Below are 16,865 nucleotides of genomic sequence, written 5' to 3'. Positions count from 1 at the left end.
TGGTCAAGTCCACAGTAAGATGACTTAGCTCTCCCTGTGGCAAGGGCTGACACTGCCCTGGGCTGCAGAGGCTGCAAAGGTGGAGACTCTCCCACAGGGCGGGTGTGTTCTAGAACCCCTGTGGCTCCCCATGCTCTCCCCACCTGTCCAATCCACCACAGACAATGGGATCTCTAACAGTCTCTGCTGGGAACTCCGGACACCTGAACAGTGCTTAGAGCAGGAGCAGTTCCCATCACAGGGTCATGGGACTGCAGGTCACGGGCCCCGCAGCTTGGCTCAACTCCCATCTTTAATTTCCTCAGAAGGCCCTCATACAAGCAGGTGCTGCTAAGCAGGTGTAAAGGACTATGATCCCTTTCTAGAGAGTTCTGAGGTCTCTCAGTGCTGCCCTGCATCAGAGGACTGATACAACTCATATTCACTGCTGATGGAAATGTAAATTAGTGCAGTCACTATGAAAGTCAGTATAGAGGTTCCCCAAAACTCTAAAAATAGAACTCCCATACGATTCACCCATTCCTCTTCTGAGTATTTATCCCAAAGAATCAAAGCAATACCTGCACACCCATGTTTGTCGCAGCACCATTCACAATAGCCAGGTTATGGAATCAGCCTAGGTACCCATCAATGGACAAACAGATGAAGAAAATGTGTGGCTGGCAGAGTGGCTCAAGTGGTAGAGCTCCTGCCTATTTAGTGTGAGGCCCAGAGTTCAAACCCCAGTACCACATACACACACACACACACAAAAGAAAAACAGAAAAAGAAAAGAAAATGTGGTATATGTATGTATATGTTTTACTCAGCCATTAAGAAGAATGAAATTATGTTGCTTGCTAGAAAGTGGCTGGAAATGGAGATTATGTTAAATGAAATAAGCTGACTGCCAAAAACAAGTATCTCATGTTTTCTCTCATTTGTGGAAGTTAGGGGAAAATAAAAACAGGGTCATGAAAACAGAGAGGGGACTACTAGGGAGGTGAAAGGGAAAAGGGGAGAGGAGAAAAGGGAGTAAGAGAGAGCAGTGGAAGGGTGAATATAGTCAAATTACATCATATGTATGTATGTAATCATCATAATGACACTTCTTAGTATGTACACTTAATACACACCAATAAAAAGATGAATCACCCATTCAAATGCTTTATAATTTAAAAAATGGCTTTGTCAAGTATGAGACATTTTATACATTCAAAGGAAAAGATTTCCAGTCACTTTAAAAGTCAGATTTTTAACAGAAAGGACAAGTGTATAGATTGTATTTTTTATTCCTGTTTAACTTAAGAAATCACATCCTAGAGTAGATAATGATGGAGCAGCTCATACTTTCTTACAGGAGTGATCACCTGGTGTCTGGGTTTTCTACTCAGGATTTTGAATCATAAAAAATATCTCAACAATACGTTATAAAAGCAAAATTATAGTATTATAGATTTCTCTTAAGTATTAAAATGTTAAAGTTATATTCTAAATCCTATAAAAGAGCACATATTTATAATATATACTGATTAAAAGGAGATCCAAACTATTCTTCTAACAAATGAAATCACAGTTCTACTTAAATGAATAAAATTTATTTAAATAACTAAAGTGGGACAAAATAAGCTAGATTAAAAACTTAAAGCTATTCAATTAATAACACTTTCTTTCCCTGTCTATTTGAATTTGTGTGGGTTTCACCCTATAATTTGAGTGGATTGGGGTATTTATTTATTTTTGTCCTTTCAGTAAATTTGCTGGTAGCAAATGGCAGTGTTTTGAAAGACTCTCTGACCTTTGAACCCAGACTAAACTATTATAGCCAGTTCTTGGTAATTGTTTGGTTTTATTTGGTGCTGATAATGATGAAAAAGAGGTTAATTTTTCTCAGAGAAAAACATTTTTACAAAGAGTGGACCTAGCATTTTCTCCCTTTGTCTTTACCCTCTGAATTTGTCTAAATCTATAAAAGCTTAGTATCACACTCAAACTATGGGATAGAATATAGGTTCTGCCACTTGACCATGGCATACACTGTGCCTCCACTGAGACAATGTCACTGCATTCCACCCACATGGAAAGTCCTTTCCCACCCCTCTCTTGAGGGTGCTGACATAATAGCAACCCTATTGACTTGGAATATTTCAGTTGTTGGTAATCAGGACTGGAAACCAAGGATAAGGATGAAATAAGTGTCCTGTTTTCTAAAGAGAGCCACCTTTGGTTGGGGCCATTCATTGCCCTCAACTCGCCCCACATGACACTACAAGAGGCACGTCTCTGCCCCCAGATGACAGTGCTGGAGACTCAGTGTCAGTAGAACACAGAGTACTAACACCCTGCCTCACCTCCTTTTCCAGAGGCTGAGTGGCGTTTCTGTACCCTATCCCCACCAGTCCACCCAAAGTTAAGGAGGGGCATTTCAGGAGAACAGAGGTGACAGCAGTGGGCATCTGGTAGGCAGTGGACTGAAAGTCCTGCCTTCGAGTTCTAGGAAAGGCAGTGGCAGGGGAGGAGAAGGGATAGACTGCTCTCCCACCTCAGGGACAGCTAAATCCTGTGAACTTCCTCTGGGACAGGGCACTGTAGAAGGTGGCCATGGCCAGGTCCTTGTTAGTGCTGAAAGCTGGCGAAGATACATGCCTGCCTATGGAGAAGCACCAGTGTTTTTCCTCCTCTGCCTACGCCAAGCAGAGCAGAGCTGGGATGGAGGGGAAGAGACTGACTTTTAAGCTGAATAGGACTTTAATAGTCAATGTCTTCTCTCCAAAATATCCCGGGTGGGGGGTGTGTGGCTGCAGGGAGGTCGGGGATGGGAAGGTGGGGAAGGAAGCTGCAAGCAGCTACTGGAACAAAACCAAGCCTTTTACTGATTGTGCCCTACTGAATTTGGACTATTCCTCAAATCATTTTCTTTTGGTTGGGGTTGAATGAGGAAAAGCAGTGTTAGCCAGAGAGCAACAGGAGAAAAGGAGGTCTGGAGGGAGGGTGTGAAGGGAAAGGGGGAAGAGGGAAAATGGGAAGGGCAAGAAAGAGGGGAGGAAGTCATATTAGGCAATGAGAAGAGGGACAGGTGAAGGAGAGAGAAAAATGATCACATAAGACTGGAGAATGCCAGGCCATATCTGTCTAACTCCCAACTGGGCATCAGAGTGAGGTGCCAGTATCCTCTGAAATGCTGATTTAACCACTGCTCACAGCTTGGAGTGCTCTTTCTCTTACACACCAGAGGCTCTCAACTCCAGAGAAGCCCAATAAGATGGTGATGCTGTGATGGGCTCTGGAGGAGGCAAACTCATCCTATGGGTACAACCATGCCAAACCTCAGTCAGAGTAGATCCCTAGGTCTCCAGGACATCATCTGAAAGACCTACAAAGGCCCTGCATAGTGTGTACCATGCGCCAATGGCTGTGCAGAAACACCCGCCTTACTTGGCCAGCAGGCTCATGAGGTAGGTGGAGGTGTTGGTGTCCAGTCTCAGGGGAGGCACTGTGACGTAAGCAGCTGCATGGGACCAATCCTGGTGGTAGTAGTGTAAGCCTGTCAGCGTGGCATGTGCAGTGGTGGTCTCGGCCAACACTACCTTCCCTGGAAGAAGAAGAAGGGTCAAAACTATAACTAGGAAGCCACAGGCCCCAGGAGATCGTTGGCCTGAGCCTCTCACAGCACAGGTGAAGAAGAGGAAGGTGAGATAGGAAGGGACCCACCTAAGTTCTCTCAGACATTTGAAGGCATGGTTGGGTTCAAGTCCAAGGACAGCCTTGTTCTCCTGCAGACTCTAGGCAGGAGAACAGTGGGCATGGGCTCTGAGGCTGGCAGCACTGAGTGGTGCTGTGGGGAATTTATGTTGGCTGGGCCTGGGTGTGCAGTGTGCTGTGGGGAGCAAAGGTTGGTGGTGGGTGGGTAGGCATGCAGAGTGCAAGTGCCAGGCTCTGGAGCTGTCTGACTGTTTTCTGAGCAGGCAGGTCCTGTGAGCAGCTCCAAGGGAACGGCTGGGGTGAGATCTGGAGCAAGGCTAGAGGGAAGGGAGCCAGGAGGGGGTTCATCCAGCAGACTGGGACAGCAGTCTAGCTGGGTCCCTATAAGGGGCTTCAGTTAGAGGAGAAGCAGTGGGTAGTTCAGGGGGCAATATGGGGTGGAGGCTGGGGTGCCTTTGCTTCTGACTTAGACTCCCTGGATAGTGACTGTGACTTTGTTTCTCCTGTTACCAGGCCCTCACCAGCACCCCATGCTGGGCTGGGGAACCACAAAGCCTTTAGGTATTGTCATATAAGTGCCCCTCAGGGCTCAGATACAGTATTCCAAGAAGACTGAAAGGGAAGTTGACCCCACACACTGTTACTCTCCAGGGACTTGCACATCCCCTGTAAATGCCCACTGGAACTGGCCCATAGTTTTATGTGAGTTGCCAAGGCAACCATTAGTGAAACCTAAACAGACCAAAAAGACACCAATTAATAAATCAATTTAAAGCTTAGATAATTTTACCAGACCCAGACAAGGTGACAGACATCTCTGTAAAGCTGTTAGACATCCAAATACATGGAGGAAAACCTTCCAATTATAAGGGACTAAGACCAGCCTAGGACCAGGGTGCTTAAGGCAGACAGAAAGCAGAGAAAAGAGACAGGTAGGCTCAGGTCTTGGCCTCAGGAACCAGGCTTACAGAGTGTGCTGAGCTGGTGGACCCCATCCTTCTCTGATCCCACCACACAACGTGCGCCATCCATCTGAGCCTAAGGACTCACCTTGCATCTTAGCAGCTGCAATGACATCACCAGCCGAGATGCTGGACACATTGACCAGGTAGATGGGACAGTGAGTCTAAACATGAGAGAGAGCAGGAAGAGCATCAACCCATAAACCTAACAGCTACCCAAAGAGACCTGCACCAGCACCTCCCCCATATTGTTCGACCCCACCCCCCAGGTGACAGTCTTATGCTGTGAATGCAGAGCTGGTGACCCAAGCATAGTTAGGGTGAGGAACCACATGGAGCAAGGAGGTGGCAGACAGCAGCCAGCACCAGAGCCTGCCAACCTGGGAGGCAAACTTGGGTCAAGACCATCAACTCTGAACCTCATGTTTTTTTCCCACTGATGACCACGACTGCAATTAGAAGGGAGAGACTACTTTTCCTATTTTAATTTCCTGTTCATAAACATGATGACCTAGAAACTTTGTGTATTATATCCTATACCTAAAGTTCTGATGCCTGAGGTCTAAAGATTGCCTTATCAGTAGACAGAATGTATTGTGGAGAAGAGCGGAGTTCAGAGTCTAGGCTAGACACCTGGTTTGTCTCATGGGTTAGCTTTTCCTCTACTAAGCTGTGCAAACGTGGTCCGTGGCTTAACCTCTCTGGCCACATGTTTGAGCTAAAAGCCAAGGAGCTGCCTTCTGGTTGTTTACATTTTTTTCTTATCATAGGGTAAGTTTCCTTTAGGAAGTAATTGGTAAAATAACTATTGCTGTGACAACGGAACAAAGTCCTTATCCGGCTACCAGACCAGTAAAAAGCTCATGGCAAATTGTTTCTCCAGATGTTATTCTGATGTCTTCTCTGTTTGTCAGTTAGGAGGACCTTAACTGGCCTAAGGCTTGATGCACCTGGCACAAGTTGACCAATTAATTCTGGGGCTGGCTAATCTGTGAGTTCTCTGACCCACTGTCATTCCTAAGACTACTTTTCTACATCCTCTGGGGTAGCCGAGACCACTGCAGAGGGTCCCAAGTATAAGCCCCCATCAGAATCACTGGGCAGGGGGAGGCCTGTTAGTATAGACTGCTGGGCATCACCCCCAGTTTCTGACTTGGTTGGTCTCCCTGGGGCCTGAGAATTTGCACTTGTTAAGTCCCCGGTTCGTAGTGCTAATACTGCCAGTCCAGGGACCACACTTTGAAAATCACTGTTCTAAAGCTGGTAGTTCCGATTATCTGGGCAAATCAAACGCTTCAGTGATGGTTTAGGAGAAATGATCTCCCCACTGTGTATAAGTGTTTTTCCTTCTTTAGTGCCTTTGATCCTTAACCATTCTGTGAAAAGTAAGTGATGCTAAATTTGTAATGTCCTAACTTCAAAACAAGATAGCAGATCAGAGTGGTGGAGTGACGAGCATATGGTTGAAAGCTTGTATTAAATAAAAGGCCAAAGCTATAACTTCTGGTGTCACCTCTTGCCTGCTTTCATCACTACACTCTACCAGGGCTTGTTGGGGGTTTTACCCTGAGCCACACCAACAGAAAAAGCTTGAAAACAAAGGCCAAGCAATACAGGTTTAAATTATGGTCCTCTAAGCCACGCTTCTACCTATACTTCCAAAAAATGGATTCCAGTTGCAAAGAGGCCCAGTTCCCGAGCCTCTTGGGAGGCATTTATACTTGAGCGATGGATCTGAGCTTTGGCAGCTTCAGCTAGCTCAAAGGAGTTGGACAGAGGGCTGGGGGCCAGCAGGCTGCATGCCAGAACTCTAGGACATGTCCACTCAGCACACAGGGCTGGGGTCCTGAGAGCCACACATGGCACGCCCCCTCCCCCAGCAGAATGAGACCACAAAATGATCTCAGTGTGGATCCAGCTACTTACCCTGTTTGCAATGGTGATAACACGGTGAGTGGCTTCAGCTTCCAGCTGTTAGAAACAAAGGACAGGAAGGAGCCAAGCTTCATCATCTCCTTCAAGCCAGCTGCACCTGCCTGAGAGCCCTCCACATAAAAAGTGCTGGAGGACCTGACACAGAGCAGGAGGGGCTGGCTGCACCCACAGGGGATGGCAGGGGTGGAGGGAGGGGGCAAAGCCTGGGCAGGGTACAAGGCTCCAACCACCTTGGCTCTTTCATAGGGAGAGTCCTAGGACTCAGGACACTGGACACATCTTTGCTGAGCACAACTCCGGGCTTATTAAAAGGCAACAAAACAAAGTTAAACAAAGACCCAGAGTCTCATCTTCCCCTGTGTCTTCTGGTGCATTCTTTCCACAGTCACCTCAGAAATGCAGTAAAAGACCAACAGGGACGGATGTCAAGCTGGAGATGAGCCCAGATGGGTTTCTGTGTCTTGGCATTCCTGACATTTAGAATGGGATAAGTCTCTGTGGTTGGTGTGGTCTGCACATTGTAGGACATTTGGCAGCCTCTGTCCCCTCTATCCCCTGGATGAATTCCACCCCCTCCCAGTTGGGACAACCAAGAATCTCTCTAGCCTCAGGCCCTTCCTTAAAGCAGAAGATGCTGATGGTGACTTATCATTATTATTATTGTCACCAACCCTCAGTCAATGTCTTGCTCTTTCCTCCTGTTGCCTGACAAAGAAAACCAAGTTTCTCAAGTGCTGGGATTATAGGTGTGACCCACCATACCCTGCATTGGAGGCTTTGGAAAAAGCAAAGATATGTTTCTTCCACAAATGGTAGAGAATGTCTCAGCGGGTCGTAGGGTGAGAAGACATTCTGTATCTAATATAGTTCCTCCAGAGCAGAATTACTTAGAGGAGACCAGGGATATTTGTGTCAATGCCCTGCAAAACTTCATGGGATGATAAAAGCAAAGGACGGTAGGTGTTTTAGTCCATCTCAGTGAGTAATCGGGGGTAAAGAGCATGGACAGGTGTATGCCTCTTGTTTCTGGTGGGAAGAGTCCAAGGTATTCCTCAGATGGGGATCTCATCCCCAAAATGCTGCATTTATAGTCTGAAATTTCTTCTGACATCTGAAGGCTCTTTCAGTCTCTTTAGTCTTCTGATTCAATTTTGGGCAAAGTAAGCCCTGGAGTGCTGACATTGTCTCTCTCAGAGCCTCAACTCAGAATCAAACTGAGTTGGGGGTATGGTTCTCCCCAACTGTCTCTTCCAAGGAAGCTCAAAGGTCAAGTTGGTCTTAGCATGATGGAAGCTTCCATATGGGAATTTCGCCCACAGAGAAAATGATATAACTTCTATCCTAAAAGACACTATGAGTCTACGAGGAAGAAGCTGACAACAAACACAGGACATTTTCCTCACCTCCTCTGGACGGCTGATCTCGATTCCTTCTGGGCCCGTGATACCCAAATCTAGCGCCTCCTTAGCACCCTGAATAATGGCAAGAGAAAGAAAACTGATTCATAGAGATATAAGAAAATGCTAAACCCAAGAGGCATCTGCTGGACCTAGCCCATCCCAATAGGCCTGCCATGTGTCTTCCTTCTGTGATATTTATCTTTTAAAGGATAAACCTAAGACCCTACACAGAAAGACTGTCTTGATTCTTACTTCTTAATGACTAGACATATTTTTTTCCCTTGAAAATACAGTTCAATAATTAGCCAACAGGCCTATTAAGACAAGCACTTGTTAATTGCTTTGAAAGTCAGAGTTTCCTCAGTGGAAATCCAGACAAATCTCTAGCTTCAGCAATTCCTAGACTACCCCTTACCCCAAGACCTAGGAGAACCAAGAGGTCTGTCCTTCTTGGTACCAGAGAATAGATCTCTATAATATACCAACTCCTCTGAAGAAGTACAGGAAGGTGGACAGCGGTTTCTTGCTTACTCTGTAGATTGTATCTCATTAAAAGTATTTCTAAGAGATGCTCCAAATTATTTTGCTATAATGGAATTTTGCTATCATGACATTTGAACTAAAACATCGTCATCTAAGACTTGGAAACCTTTTTGGACTATAAAGAGAGATTTGTTTTTTATGTATGGTAGAAAAGTTTGGACTTGTGACCAAGATTTGGCATGAGAGGTACTACCACCTCACGCCTGTTTGCACAACTTGTTTTGCCTGAAACTTATAGGATCAGTGACTGACAGGGGGGCGGGGGGTGGTCAGATTCCCTTGCAAACTGTCTCCATTGGTGCCACCCTCATCCAACAACCTCTACTGCAGACTTGCCTCGGCCACGAGTTCCCCATTTTCAGCATGGACCCGAGCGATCGCCCCAATGTCTTTGCAAGCATACAACACTTGATATAGTTCACTGTCTCGAAGCATATACAAGTCCTTGTAGGTCATGAACATCTGGAATGAGTTGACACCCTTTTCCCTCACCAGTGTCTCCATTTCTGCTTTCACCTAGAAAGTAAAATGCAAAGGCAATGCCAGGTGAGTACTGATACCCCAGAGGCTAACTGGCAGGTGCCAGCCCAGCAAGGAGGACAAGTGGGACTCATCTTAACTCAGTGGGTTGAGGCACTGTATCGCCCCTGCAACCTCCAGCATCTCACTCTCCCACCCCTTCCAGGCTGCTGTGAGGTCACCTAAGCGAATGGATACAGAGTAGTCTGAAGACTGTCAAACACAACATGACCACAGGAATGATATTCTTAGATCACAGGCACAGTTTTCCTATCACATTGACTTGTCCTGAGTTTTTGCCTCCACACCAGCTTAATTGGTAAACACAGGAATAACAACTGTTGTTGCTGTGGCCTGCTCCTCCAGCCCTCACAGCGGGAGTGGTGTTACAAAGAAGGCATACTTATGCTAGAAATACAGAACCCGGGAAAATCAAATTAAGAGCAAAGCAACACATGAACAAAGTTGTGCAACTAAGGATATTCACGACATTATTTATTTAGGGAAAAAATGGAAGCAACATTGGTCTAACAGTAGGAAAACAACTTGAGGTTGATCTACTTATCAGAGCCTTAGGTGGCCATTATATTAAATGTTGTGAAGATTGTGCAGCCAAACAGAGGTTGCTCACACTCGGGCCAAAGGTTACAATGTACAAAGCATGCAGAAAAGCCTGGAGAGATGAATGAAACAACAGGGATGGAGTATGTGCTTCCTGTTTTTAAATTCTGTAATTAGAAAACCATATTTGTTATGGAAAGGAATTGTAAATTCTAGATGCATCAAAGTTTTCACAACTTCTGGTGCTTAGAGATGGCTGGCCTGGCCTCAGAGGTGCTGGGAAGCTGGGTGGATTATTTATTCCAGGCCAACTCCAGGGAGGATACAGAGAGGTCAGGGTAAGGGTCCCCACCTAGAAGGGTGTCTGGAAAGGAGACGCTCATCTAAGACAAGGGATGGATGGCATTCAGCATGGCCTGCACTGTTAGCCTGGTGCCAGGAGGAGGGACCTCCAGGCTGTGAGGGTTTCAGGGTTCCAAAGCCTTCCATAAGTACCAGATTGGAAATGGAAGAGCCTGGGTAAGCCCTCAGTTCCAGGCTAAGACCAGAGGGCTGAAGGAGAGTGAGGCTCTGAGTTATCATCTCAGAAGGGAGTCAGGCCCTTTAAGACCAGGGTCCACATCTGCACAACTCTGTAAGACTTTTTAATGTGTGCTATTTTTATGATTCTGCGGCAGACACCAAATTACTAGCATATGAACTTAATAAATAATTGATGAAAAATGAATGTCAGGGTGCTTCCTTGGATAATAAGCAGGAAAACTCCACCAATGAAGCCAAATCGAAATGCCTGTACTGTACACCTGTTTTCAGGAAGACCAAGGAAGTAGAAATCTGGGAGAGGAGACTGGGCTTCTGGACCTGGGGCCAGGCGGAGGGGGCAGTGGGGAGAGCAGGAGAGCCAGAGGCCAAGGGCACGGACACAGTGTGGGCTCAGTAGACGCCAGCCTCAGCCATAGCCCAGGACAGCTTCAGGGCGTCTCCCAGTGGGAGCTCTGCTTCAGTGGAAAAGAAACATCTGCAGGTACCAGGTGGTGTTGAGTCAGAACATGACAGGCCCTCAGTTCAGAGAAGTCAGCTCAGTGCTGTCAGCTCCCAGTACAAACAAGACATACCACGGTGCCTCAGCCCTCTCAGCCCACCACTCAGCAATGTTTCCCACATGTGCACATCAGCATTTGCTAAGAGCCTGAGGTCAGAGCAAGGAGTCAGTGCTCCTGAGGCCTGTCCTCTGGCTTTGGACTCTTGCAGCTTGGGGCTCTCTGTGTCTGCTGAAGGTCAAGCAGGGCAGGCCCAACCACTGCCCTTATGGAATTGTAAGTGCTTTTCTTCTCGACACGTGGGGGAGTTGGGCTGGTGGTGGGAGGGTACCCACATGTGCAGGAGAGCACCAGGCTCCAGCTGGCTCAACCCACAGAGCCTCTGTCCACATGTGCCTTCTTTGGAGAATCCTCTAGTACTGTTACCTTGGGTGCCCACCAGGTGATTCCCACATGGAGAGCATAGTCACAGCAGACCTTGGGGTCGGCCAGACTCCGGCATTTCTCATAGGCATCCACAAGCGAGGTCTCCTTGTCAGGCAGGACATGGCCAATGATCATGGTGGTGCCTCCAACAAGTGCCGCCTGAAGGAGAGGGAAAAGGCAGTTTTGTTTCAGCTCTATCAGCACCCAAGTCACTGAGGTGGTGAGACACTCAGGGTGTACTCAGGACAACCACAGAGCCTCACGAGAGGCTGTGAGGACCGAATGCAGTGAGGTTTGTAAAACTATGAGGGGTGGTACAGAGGCACAGGGGTTCGTGTGGGATTCTTTATTACTGTGGGTCCAGAACCCAAACCTGCCTCATCCTCATCTGGGGCTTTAGCTTTGAACTTTGGAAAAACCACTTAGCGCATTACCAAGCTTAAGGCTACCCCTTACGTTCCCAAGATAGCCCCCAAAGTGATTTTTCACCAACTTGGATGTATAGATGACATAATCAAATGCCCAAGTATAATTTAGTGATGTGAAGCAAAGTGAAAGGTCCACTAATGTTAACTTAGTTACACACATATATTTAAACCACAATGGATAAAATGTTACTTTGGATATATTGTTTTTATTCTCACATTTCATGAAGTCACTTTTTCCTTCCTTAATGGATTTCATTATGACATCTACATACATGTACTTAATGTACTTCGATAATATTCACACACACACCTCACTGCTGGATCTTTTTTTTTTTTTGGATAGGTTCTTGCAAACTATTTGCCTGGGATGGCTTCAAACAGTGATTCCCCTGATCTCTGCTTCCTGAGTAGCTAGGATTACAGGCGTGGTGTCTTGTCTTCCATTTCCCCAAGCACATGAGCTTCACTTCTATCTTCTCTGAGATAGAGCACTTTTTTTTAGATGCGTGTCAGATTTATAAGTGAAAAATGATCCAATTTGCAATCTCTACATGAGCCTACTATAAAAAGAAATCTTTGTGAAGTCTTACTCGAAGTCACAAAGCACACCCCCAGGATAATCACTAAACCTGTATTAAATTCCAACTTGAAAAAAAAAAAAAACAGGCTGGCAGAGTGACTCAAGTCATAGAAGACCTCTAACATGCATGAGGCCCTGAGTTCAAACCCCAGTACCACCAAAGAAAAACCCAAAACTAATTTGGCCAGGTGCTTTTTCATGAATTTCTAAAACTAGTATTACCCAAAGGCTGCCTCAGGTTCATGTGTTGTTCCCAAACAAAACTTTGTTAGTAAAACTAAAATCACAGAGAGGGCGAGCCCTGTAATATGACAATCTTTGTAGAGTCTAAAGAATGGTGACTCTTTTTATTTTTTTAATGAATAAAAGTTTGGTGAAACCTGTCCTTCGAAATTTGGAATCGGGGTTCTGGGTTCAAGTTCCTGCTCTGCTGCTTCCTATGTTCTTTACCCGTACACTGGGATAACTTCCTGGTCAGACAGTTAGTTGTATGTCAAGTAAACATCACTTATGGAATGGATTTGGTAAAGTGTTGTCCTGATGTGTGTTTATTCAAATTAGGTTCTGTTTTCCATAGAGGTGTAAAAGCACAATGAAATTGTTTTCATGCTTCTCTATTTTATTAAATTATTTGTCATAATTCAGAAATATTGCTGGGAAATAAGGCACTGAAATGGCCTGGTTCAGTGGCCATACAACAAGTAAGATGAAAAATCTCAGAGCCTTGGTTTCCCATGTTGACGAGGCTGGGGCAGTGAGACTATTGCATACTTTAAAGCAGCCAACAGAGGGCAGTAGTTCTGTGACATGTGTAGGAACAGGATGGGAGCCTCAGAGACAGAGATTGTAGCTTACTAGCTGCCTTCTATTTTGGATCCTGCTGGATCCTGCCAGGCTGATTCATCCTCATAGCAGGTGGTTGTACTCTGTTTTGTCCTGCAATGCATTTCTCGCTTTTACACGTGCATATGGGGGTGTTTGATATGCTGGGATTTTACACACTAAATTGTTTTATTTTTCTGTGGTGCTAGATTGCTTTCACTATAACTGCAGTCTTGAATAGGAAAAAGGGAACCTGCAAACAGCACATTCCCCTAAGAACCAGGCCTGTCCTTAATATCTGAGGATCCCAAGGCAAGAGTGGAAAAGGAGGTTCATGTACCAAATCTCTAAATATTTAAAAGTACAGAGCAAGCGAATGAACTGTTACACTGAATATATTCTGTCCTGCTACTGACAAATATATCCTCTTATGGTGACCAAAAGGGCCAAGCTTGAATTTAGAATTCGGGGGTCTTTGAAATTCTGAGCTACATTACAGAGAAAGTTGGCCTCAGCCTCTGTGCCTGCCCCAGCTCACACCTCCCACCCTGGATTCATGCTGCAGCCATACATCTAAGCTCTGCTTACTCCTTGCAAAATGCAGCCCTGGGGTCTACTGTGCACAGGAGGACAGAATCAAAGGAGGGCTCAGGGCCTTTTGTCAGGGAATTCCAGGGACCCAGAGTAGTCTAAGAGTGTGCTGGGGGTTCCAGGAAGATACAGCCTCTGTGCCCCATGGGGGAAGGGGGATAAGTTGTCAGAAGGCCATGGGGGAAGGGGGATAAGTTGTCAGAAGGTTCAGGAAATGTCCTCTACATTCCAGCACCCAGGGCAGAGGTCCCTCTTGCCTAGGTCTAAGGATAGGAACTGAAAAGTGTTCTGGAAGGAGTCTGGAGAATTGGGCTGTGATCCTGACTTCCCCACTGGCTGTAATCCAAGAGCTCCATGTGCTCCCTTTGCACCTCAGTTTCCAGGGACGTGAGAGAGGTCAGGGGGCAATGACTGTGAGATCATCTGGAAGGGGCACACAGGCATCTGGAAGAATTACTACTGTTATTACTGCTGTTACCTCAGACCTCTAAACAAGAGTTCACAGGCTTAGCAAACTCCCCCGGTGCAGGCTTGGGAGCCCACCGGGCACTGGATGTGCAAGCACTCGCTTCCTCTCAGGCAAGACACAAATGGAGGTGGTTCTGACCCCAGGGTGAATGCTGCAGCAGCTCAGCATTCAGAGGAACATGATATCATAGATGTGACAGACCCTGCTGGCCTCATCACACAGAACAGCCTCCTGAAGCTCACTGACAGCATGGCCCAGGCCTGTTCCTGTCACATTCAGGATTGCACTTAAGAATATATGACTGTGAAAATGTACAAGAGGCACTCAAGAAATTTCAAGACACCAAAAATAAAGAATACGAGAAGACACAGAAACAAATAAATGAACTCAGAGGAGCCCTAAAAAAACACCAAAGTGAAACAGAAAACACTATAGAGAGATAAATGAATTAAAGACAAAAACTGACAATATTAAAGAGGAAGTGACCCATGATATGGAAAACCTCAGAAAAAAGAATGAAACAGAAATACAAAACACAATGGAAAGCCACTCCAGCAAACTAGAGCAAGCAGAAGACAGAAACTCAGAACTTGAAGATAAGATGGAAATTAAAAGAAAAACTGAAGAACTATTAGTCAAACAACTCAAGTCCTGCGAAAGGAATATGCAAGAACTCACTGATTCCATCAAAAAACCAAACCTGAGAATCAAGGGCAATGAAGAAGAGGTGCAAACAAAAGGGATTCGTAATATAGTCAACAAAATAATAACAGAAAATTTCCCAAATCTAGAGAAAGCTATGCCCATTCAGATACAAGAAGCCTCCAGGACACCAAACAGACTTGACCAAAATAGAACTACCCCATGACATATTATCATTAAAACAAAAAGCACAGAGAATAGAGAAAGAATATTGAAGACTGTAAGAGAGAAAAAACAAATAACGTACAAAGGTAAATCCATCAAAATCACAGCAGAAACCTTAAAAGCAAGAAGGGCATAGAGTGAGGTATTCCAGGCACTGAATGAAAATAACTTCAACCCTAGGATACTCTGCCCAGCAAAACTATCATTCAAAGTAGATGGAGCAATAAGTCTTCCACGATAAGCAGAAACTAAAACAATATGTGACCACCAAGCCACCACTACAAAAGATTCTTCAAGGAATTCTGCCCACAGATAATGAAAGCAAACAAAATCACGAGAGAACAGGCAGCACCAAACCACAGGAGAAGAAAAGACAAGGAATCAGAGAGTAACATTGATTCAGCTGCACACAATCAAACCCTTAAAAACAAAAACAACTAAATGACAGGAATCACCACATACCTATCAATACTAACACTGGATGTTAACGGACTTAACGTCCCCATCAAAAGACACCATTTGGCAAACTGCATTAAAAAGGAAGATCCAACAATCTGTTGTCTATAGGAGAACCATCTCAGTGACAGAAACAAGCACTGGCTTACGGTGAAAGGCTGGAAAAAGATTTACCAAGCCAATGGCCCCAGAAAACAGGCAGGAGTAGCAATACTTATCTTGGACAAAGTAGACCTCAAACTTACATTGATCAAACGAGATAAAGAAGGACATTCCATACTTATAAAAGGAGAAATACACCAAAAGGAAATAACAATTATCAACCTATATGCACCAAACGTCAATGCATCCAATTTCATCAAACATACTCTGAAGGACCTACAAGCATATATTAACTCCAACGCAGTGGTAGTGGGAGACTTTAATACCCTCCTATCACCAGTAGATAGTTCATCCAAACAAAAAATCAATAAAGAAATCTAGAACTAAATCATACCATAAATCAAATGGACCTAGCTGATGTCTACAGAATATTTTATCCAACTTCCACACAATATACATTCTTCTCTGCAGCCCATGGAACCTTCTCCAAAACTGATCATATCTTAGGGCACAAAGCAAGCCTCAGCAAATATAAGAAAACAGAAATAATCCCATCCATTCTATCTGATCACAATGCATTAAAACTAGAACAACAAAAACAACAGCAAAAAATATGCAAACAATTGTAAGTTGAATAACACATTGTTCAATGATCAGTGAGTCACTGATGAAATAAAAGCAGAAATTAAAAGGTTCCTGGAAGTTAATGAAAATGAAAACACGACTACCGGAACCTATGGGACACAGCAAAGGCAGTCCTAAGAGGAAAGTTTATAGCCATGAGTACATACATTATAAGGACAGAAAGATCTCAAATCAATGATCTAATGCTACATCTCAAACTCCTAGAAAAACAAAGAACAAGCAAAACCCAAAACAAGCAGAAAGAGAGAAATAATAAAAATAAGGGCTGAAATTAATGAAATAAAAACAAACAAACAAAAAGTACAAAAAAAAATCAATGAAACAAAAAGCTGGTTCTTGGAAAAAATAAACAAGATTGACAGACCCCTGGCAAACCTGACTAAAATGAGGAGAGAAAAAACCCAAATCAGTATAATCAGAAATGCAAAAGGGGAGATAACAACAAACACCACAGAAATTCAGGGAATCACCAGAGACTACTTTGAGAGCCTAAATTCCAATAAATTTGAAAATCTTGAAGAAATGGACAAACTTCTAGATACCTATGACCATCCAAAATTGAACCAAAAGGATATTAATCACCTGAATAGATCTATAACACAACATGAAATTGAAGCAGGAATAAACAGTCTCCCAAAAAAGAGAAGTCCAAGATCTGATGGATTCTCAGCTGAATTCTATCAGACCTTTGAAGAAGAACTAATACCAACCTTCCTTAAACTGTTCCATGAAATAGAAAGGGAAGGAACACTGCCTAACTCATTTTATGAAGCCAGTATTATACTCATTCCAAAACCAGGCAAAGACAGCTCCAAAAAGGAGAACTATAAGCCACTCT

General features: G+C 44.6%; 1 protein-coding gene across 1 annotated transcript in view; it reads right to left on the bottom strand.

Moving 5' to 3' along the window:
- Dpysl5 (dihydropyrimidinase like 5) overlaps nt 1-16,865 on the bottom strand; it is an 82,888-nt gene that overhangs the window by 12,340 nt on the left and 53,683 nt on the right. The window contains exons 3-8 of the mRNA XM_074049344.1: nt 11,068-11,226; nt 8,858-9,037; nt 7,982-8,050; nt 6,570-6,614; nt 4,732-4,807; nt 3,415-3,571 (exon numbers count right to left, since the gene is read on the bottom strand). Of these exons, the coding sequence (XP_073905445.1) occupies nt 3,415-3,571; nt 4,732-4,807; nt 6,570-6,614; nt 7,982-8,050; nt 8,858-9,037; nt 11,068-11,226 (686 nt within the window). The remainder of the gene's footprint in view (nt 1-3,414; nt 3,572-4,731; nt 4,808-6,569; nt 6,615-7,981; nt 8,051-8,857; nt 9,038-11,067; nt 11,227-16,865) is intronic.

Source organism: Castor canadensis, chromosome 12, assembly GCF_047511655.1.
Source record: "Castor canadensis chromosome 12, mCasCan1.hap1v2, whole genome shotgun sequence".
NCBI lineage: Eukaryota > Metazoa > Chordata > Mammalia > Rodentia > Castoridae > Castor > Castor canadensis.
The sequence above is the reverse complement of the archived record's forward strand: the minus strand, read 5'-3'. Positions and strand labels throughout refer to the sequence as shown.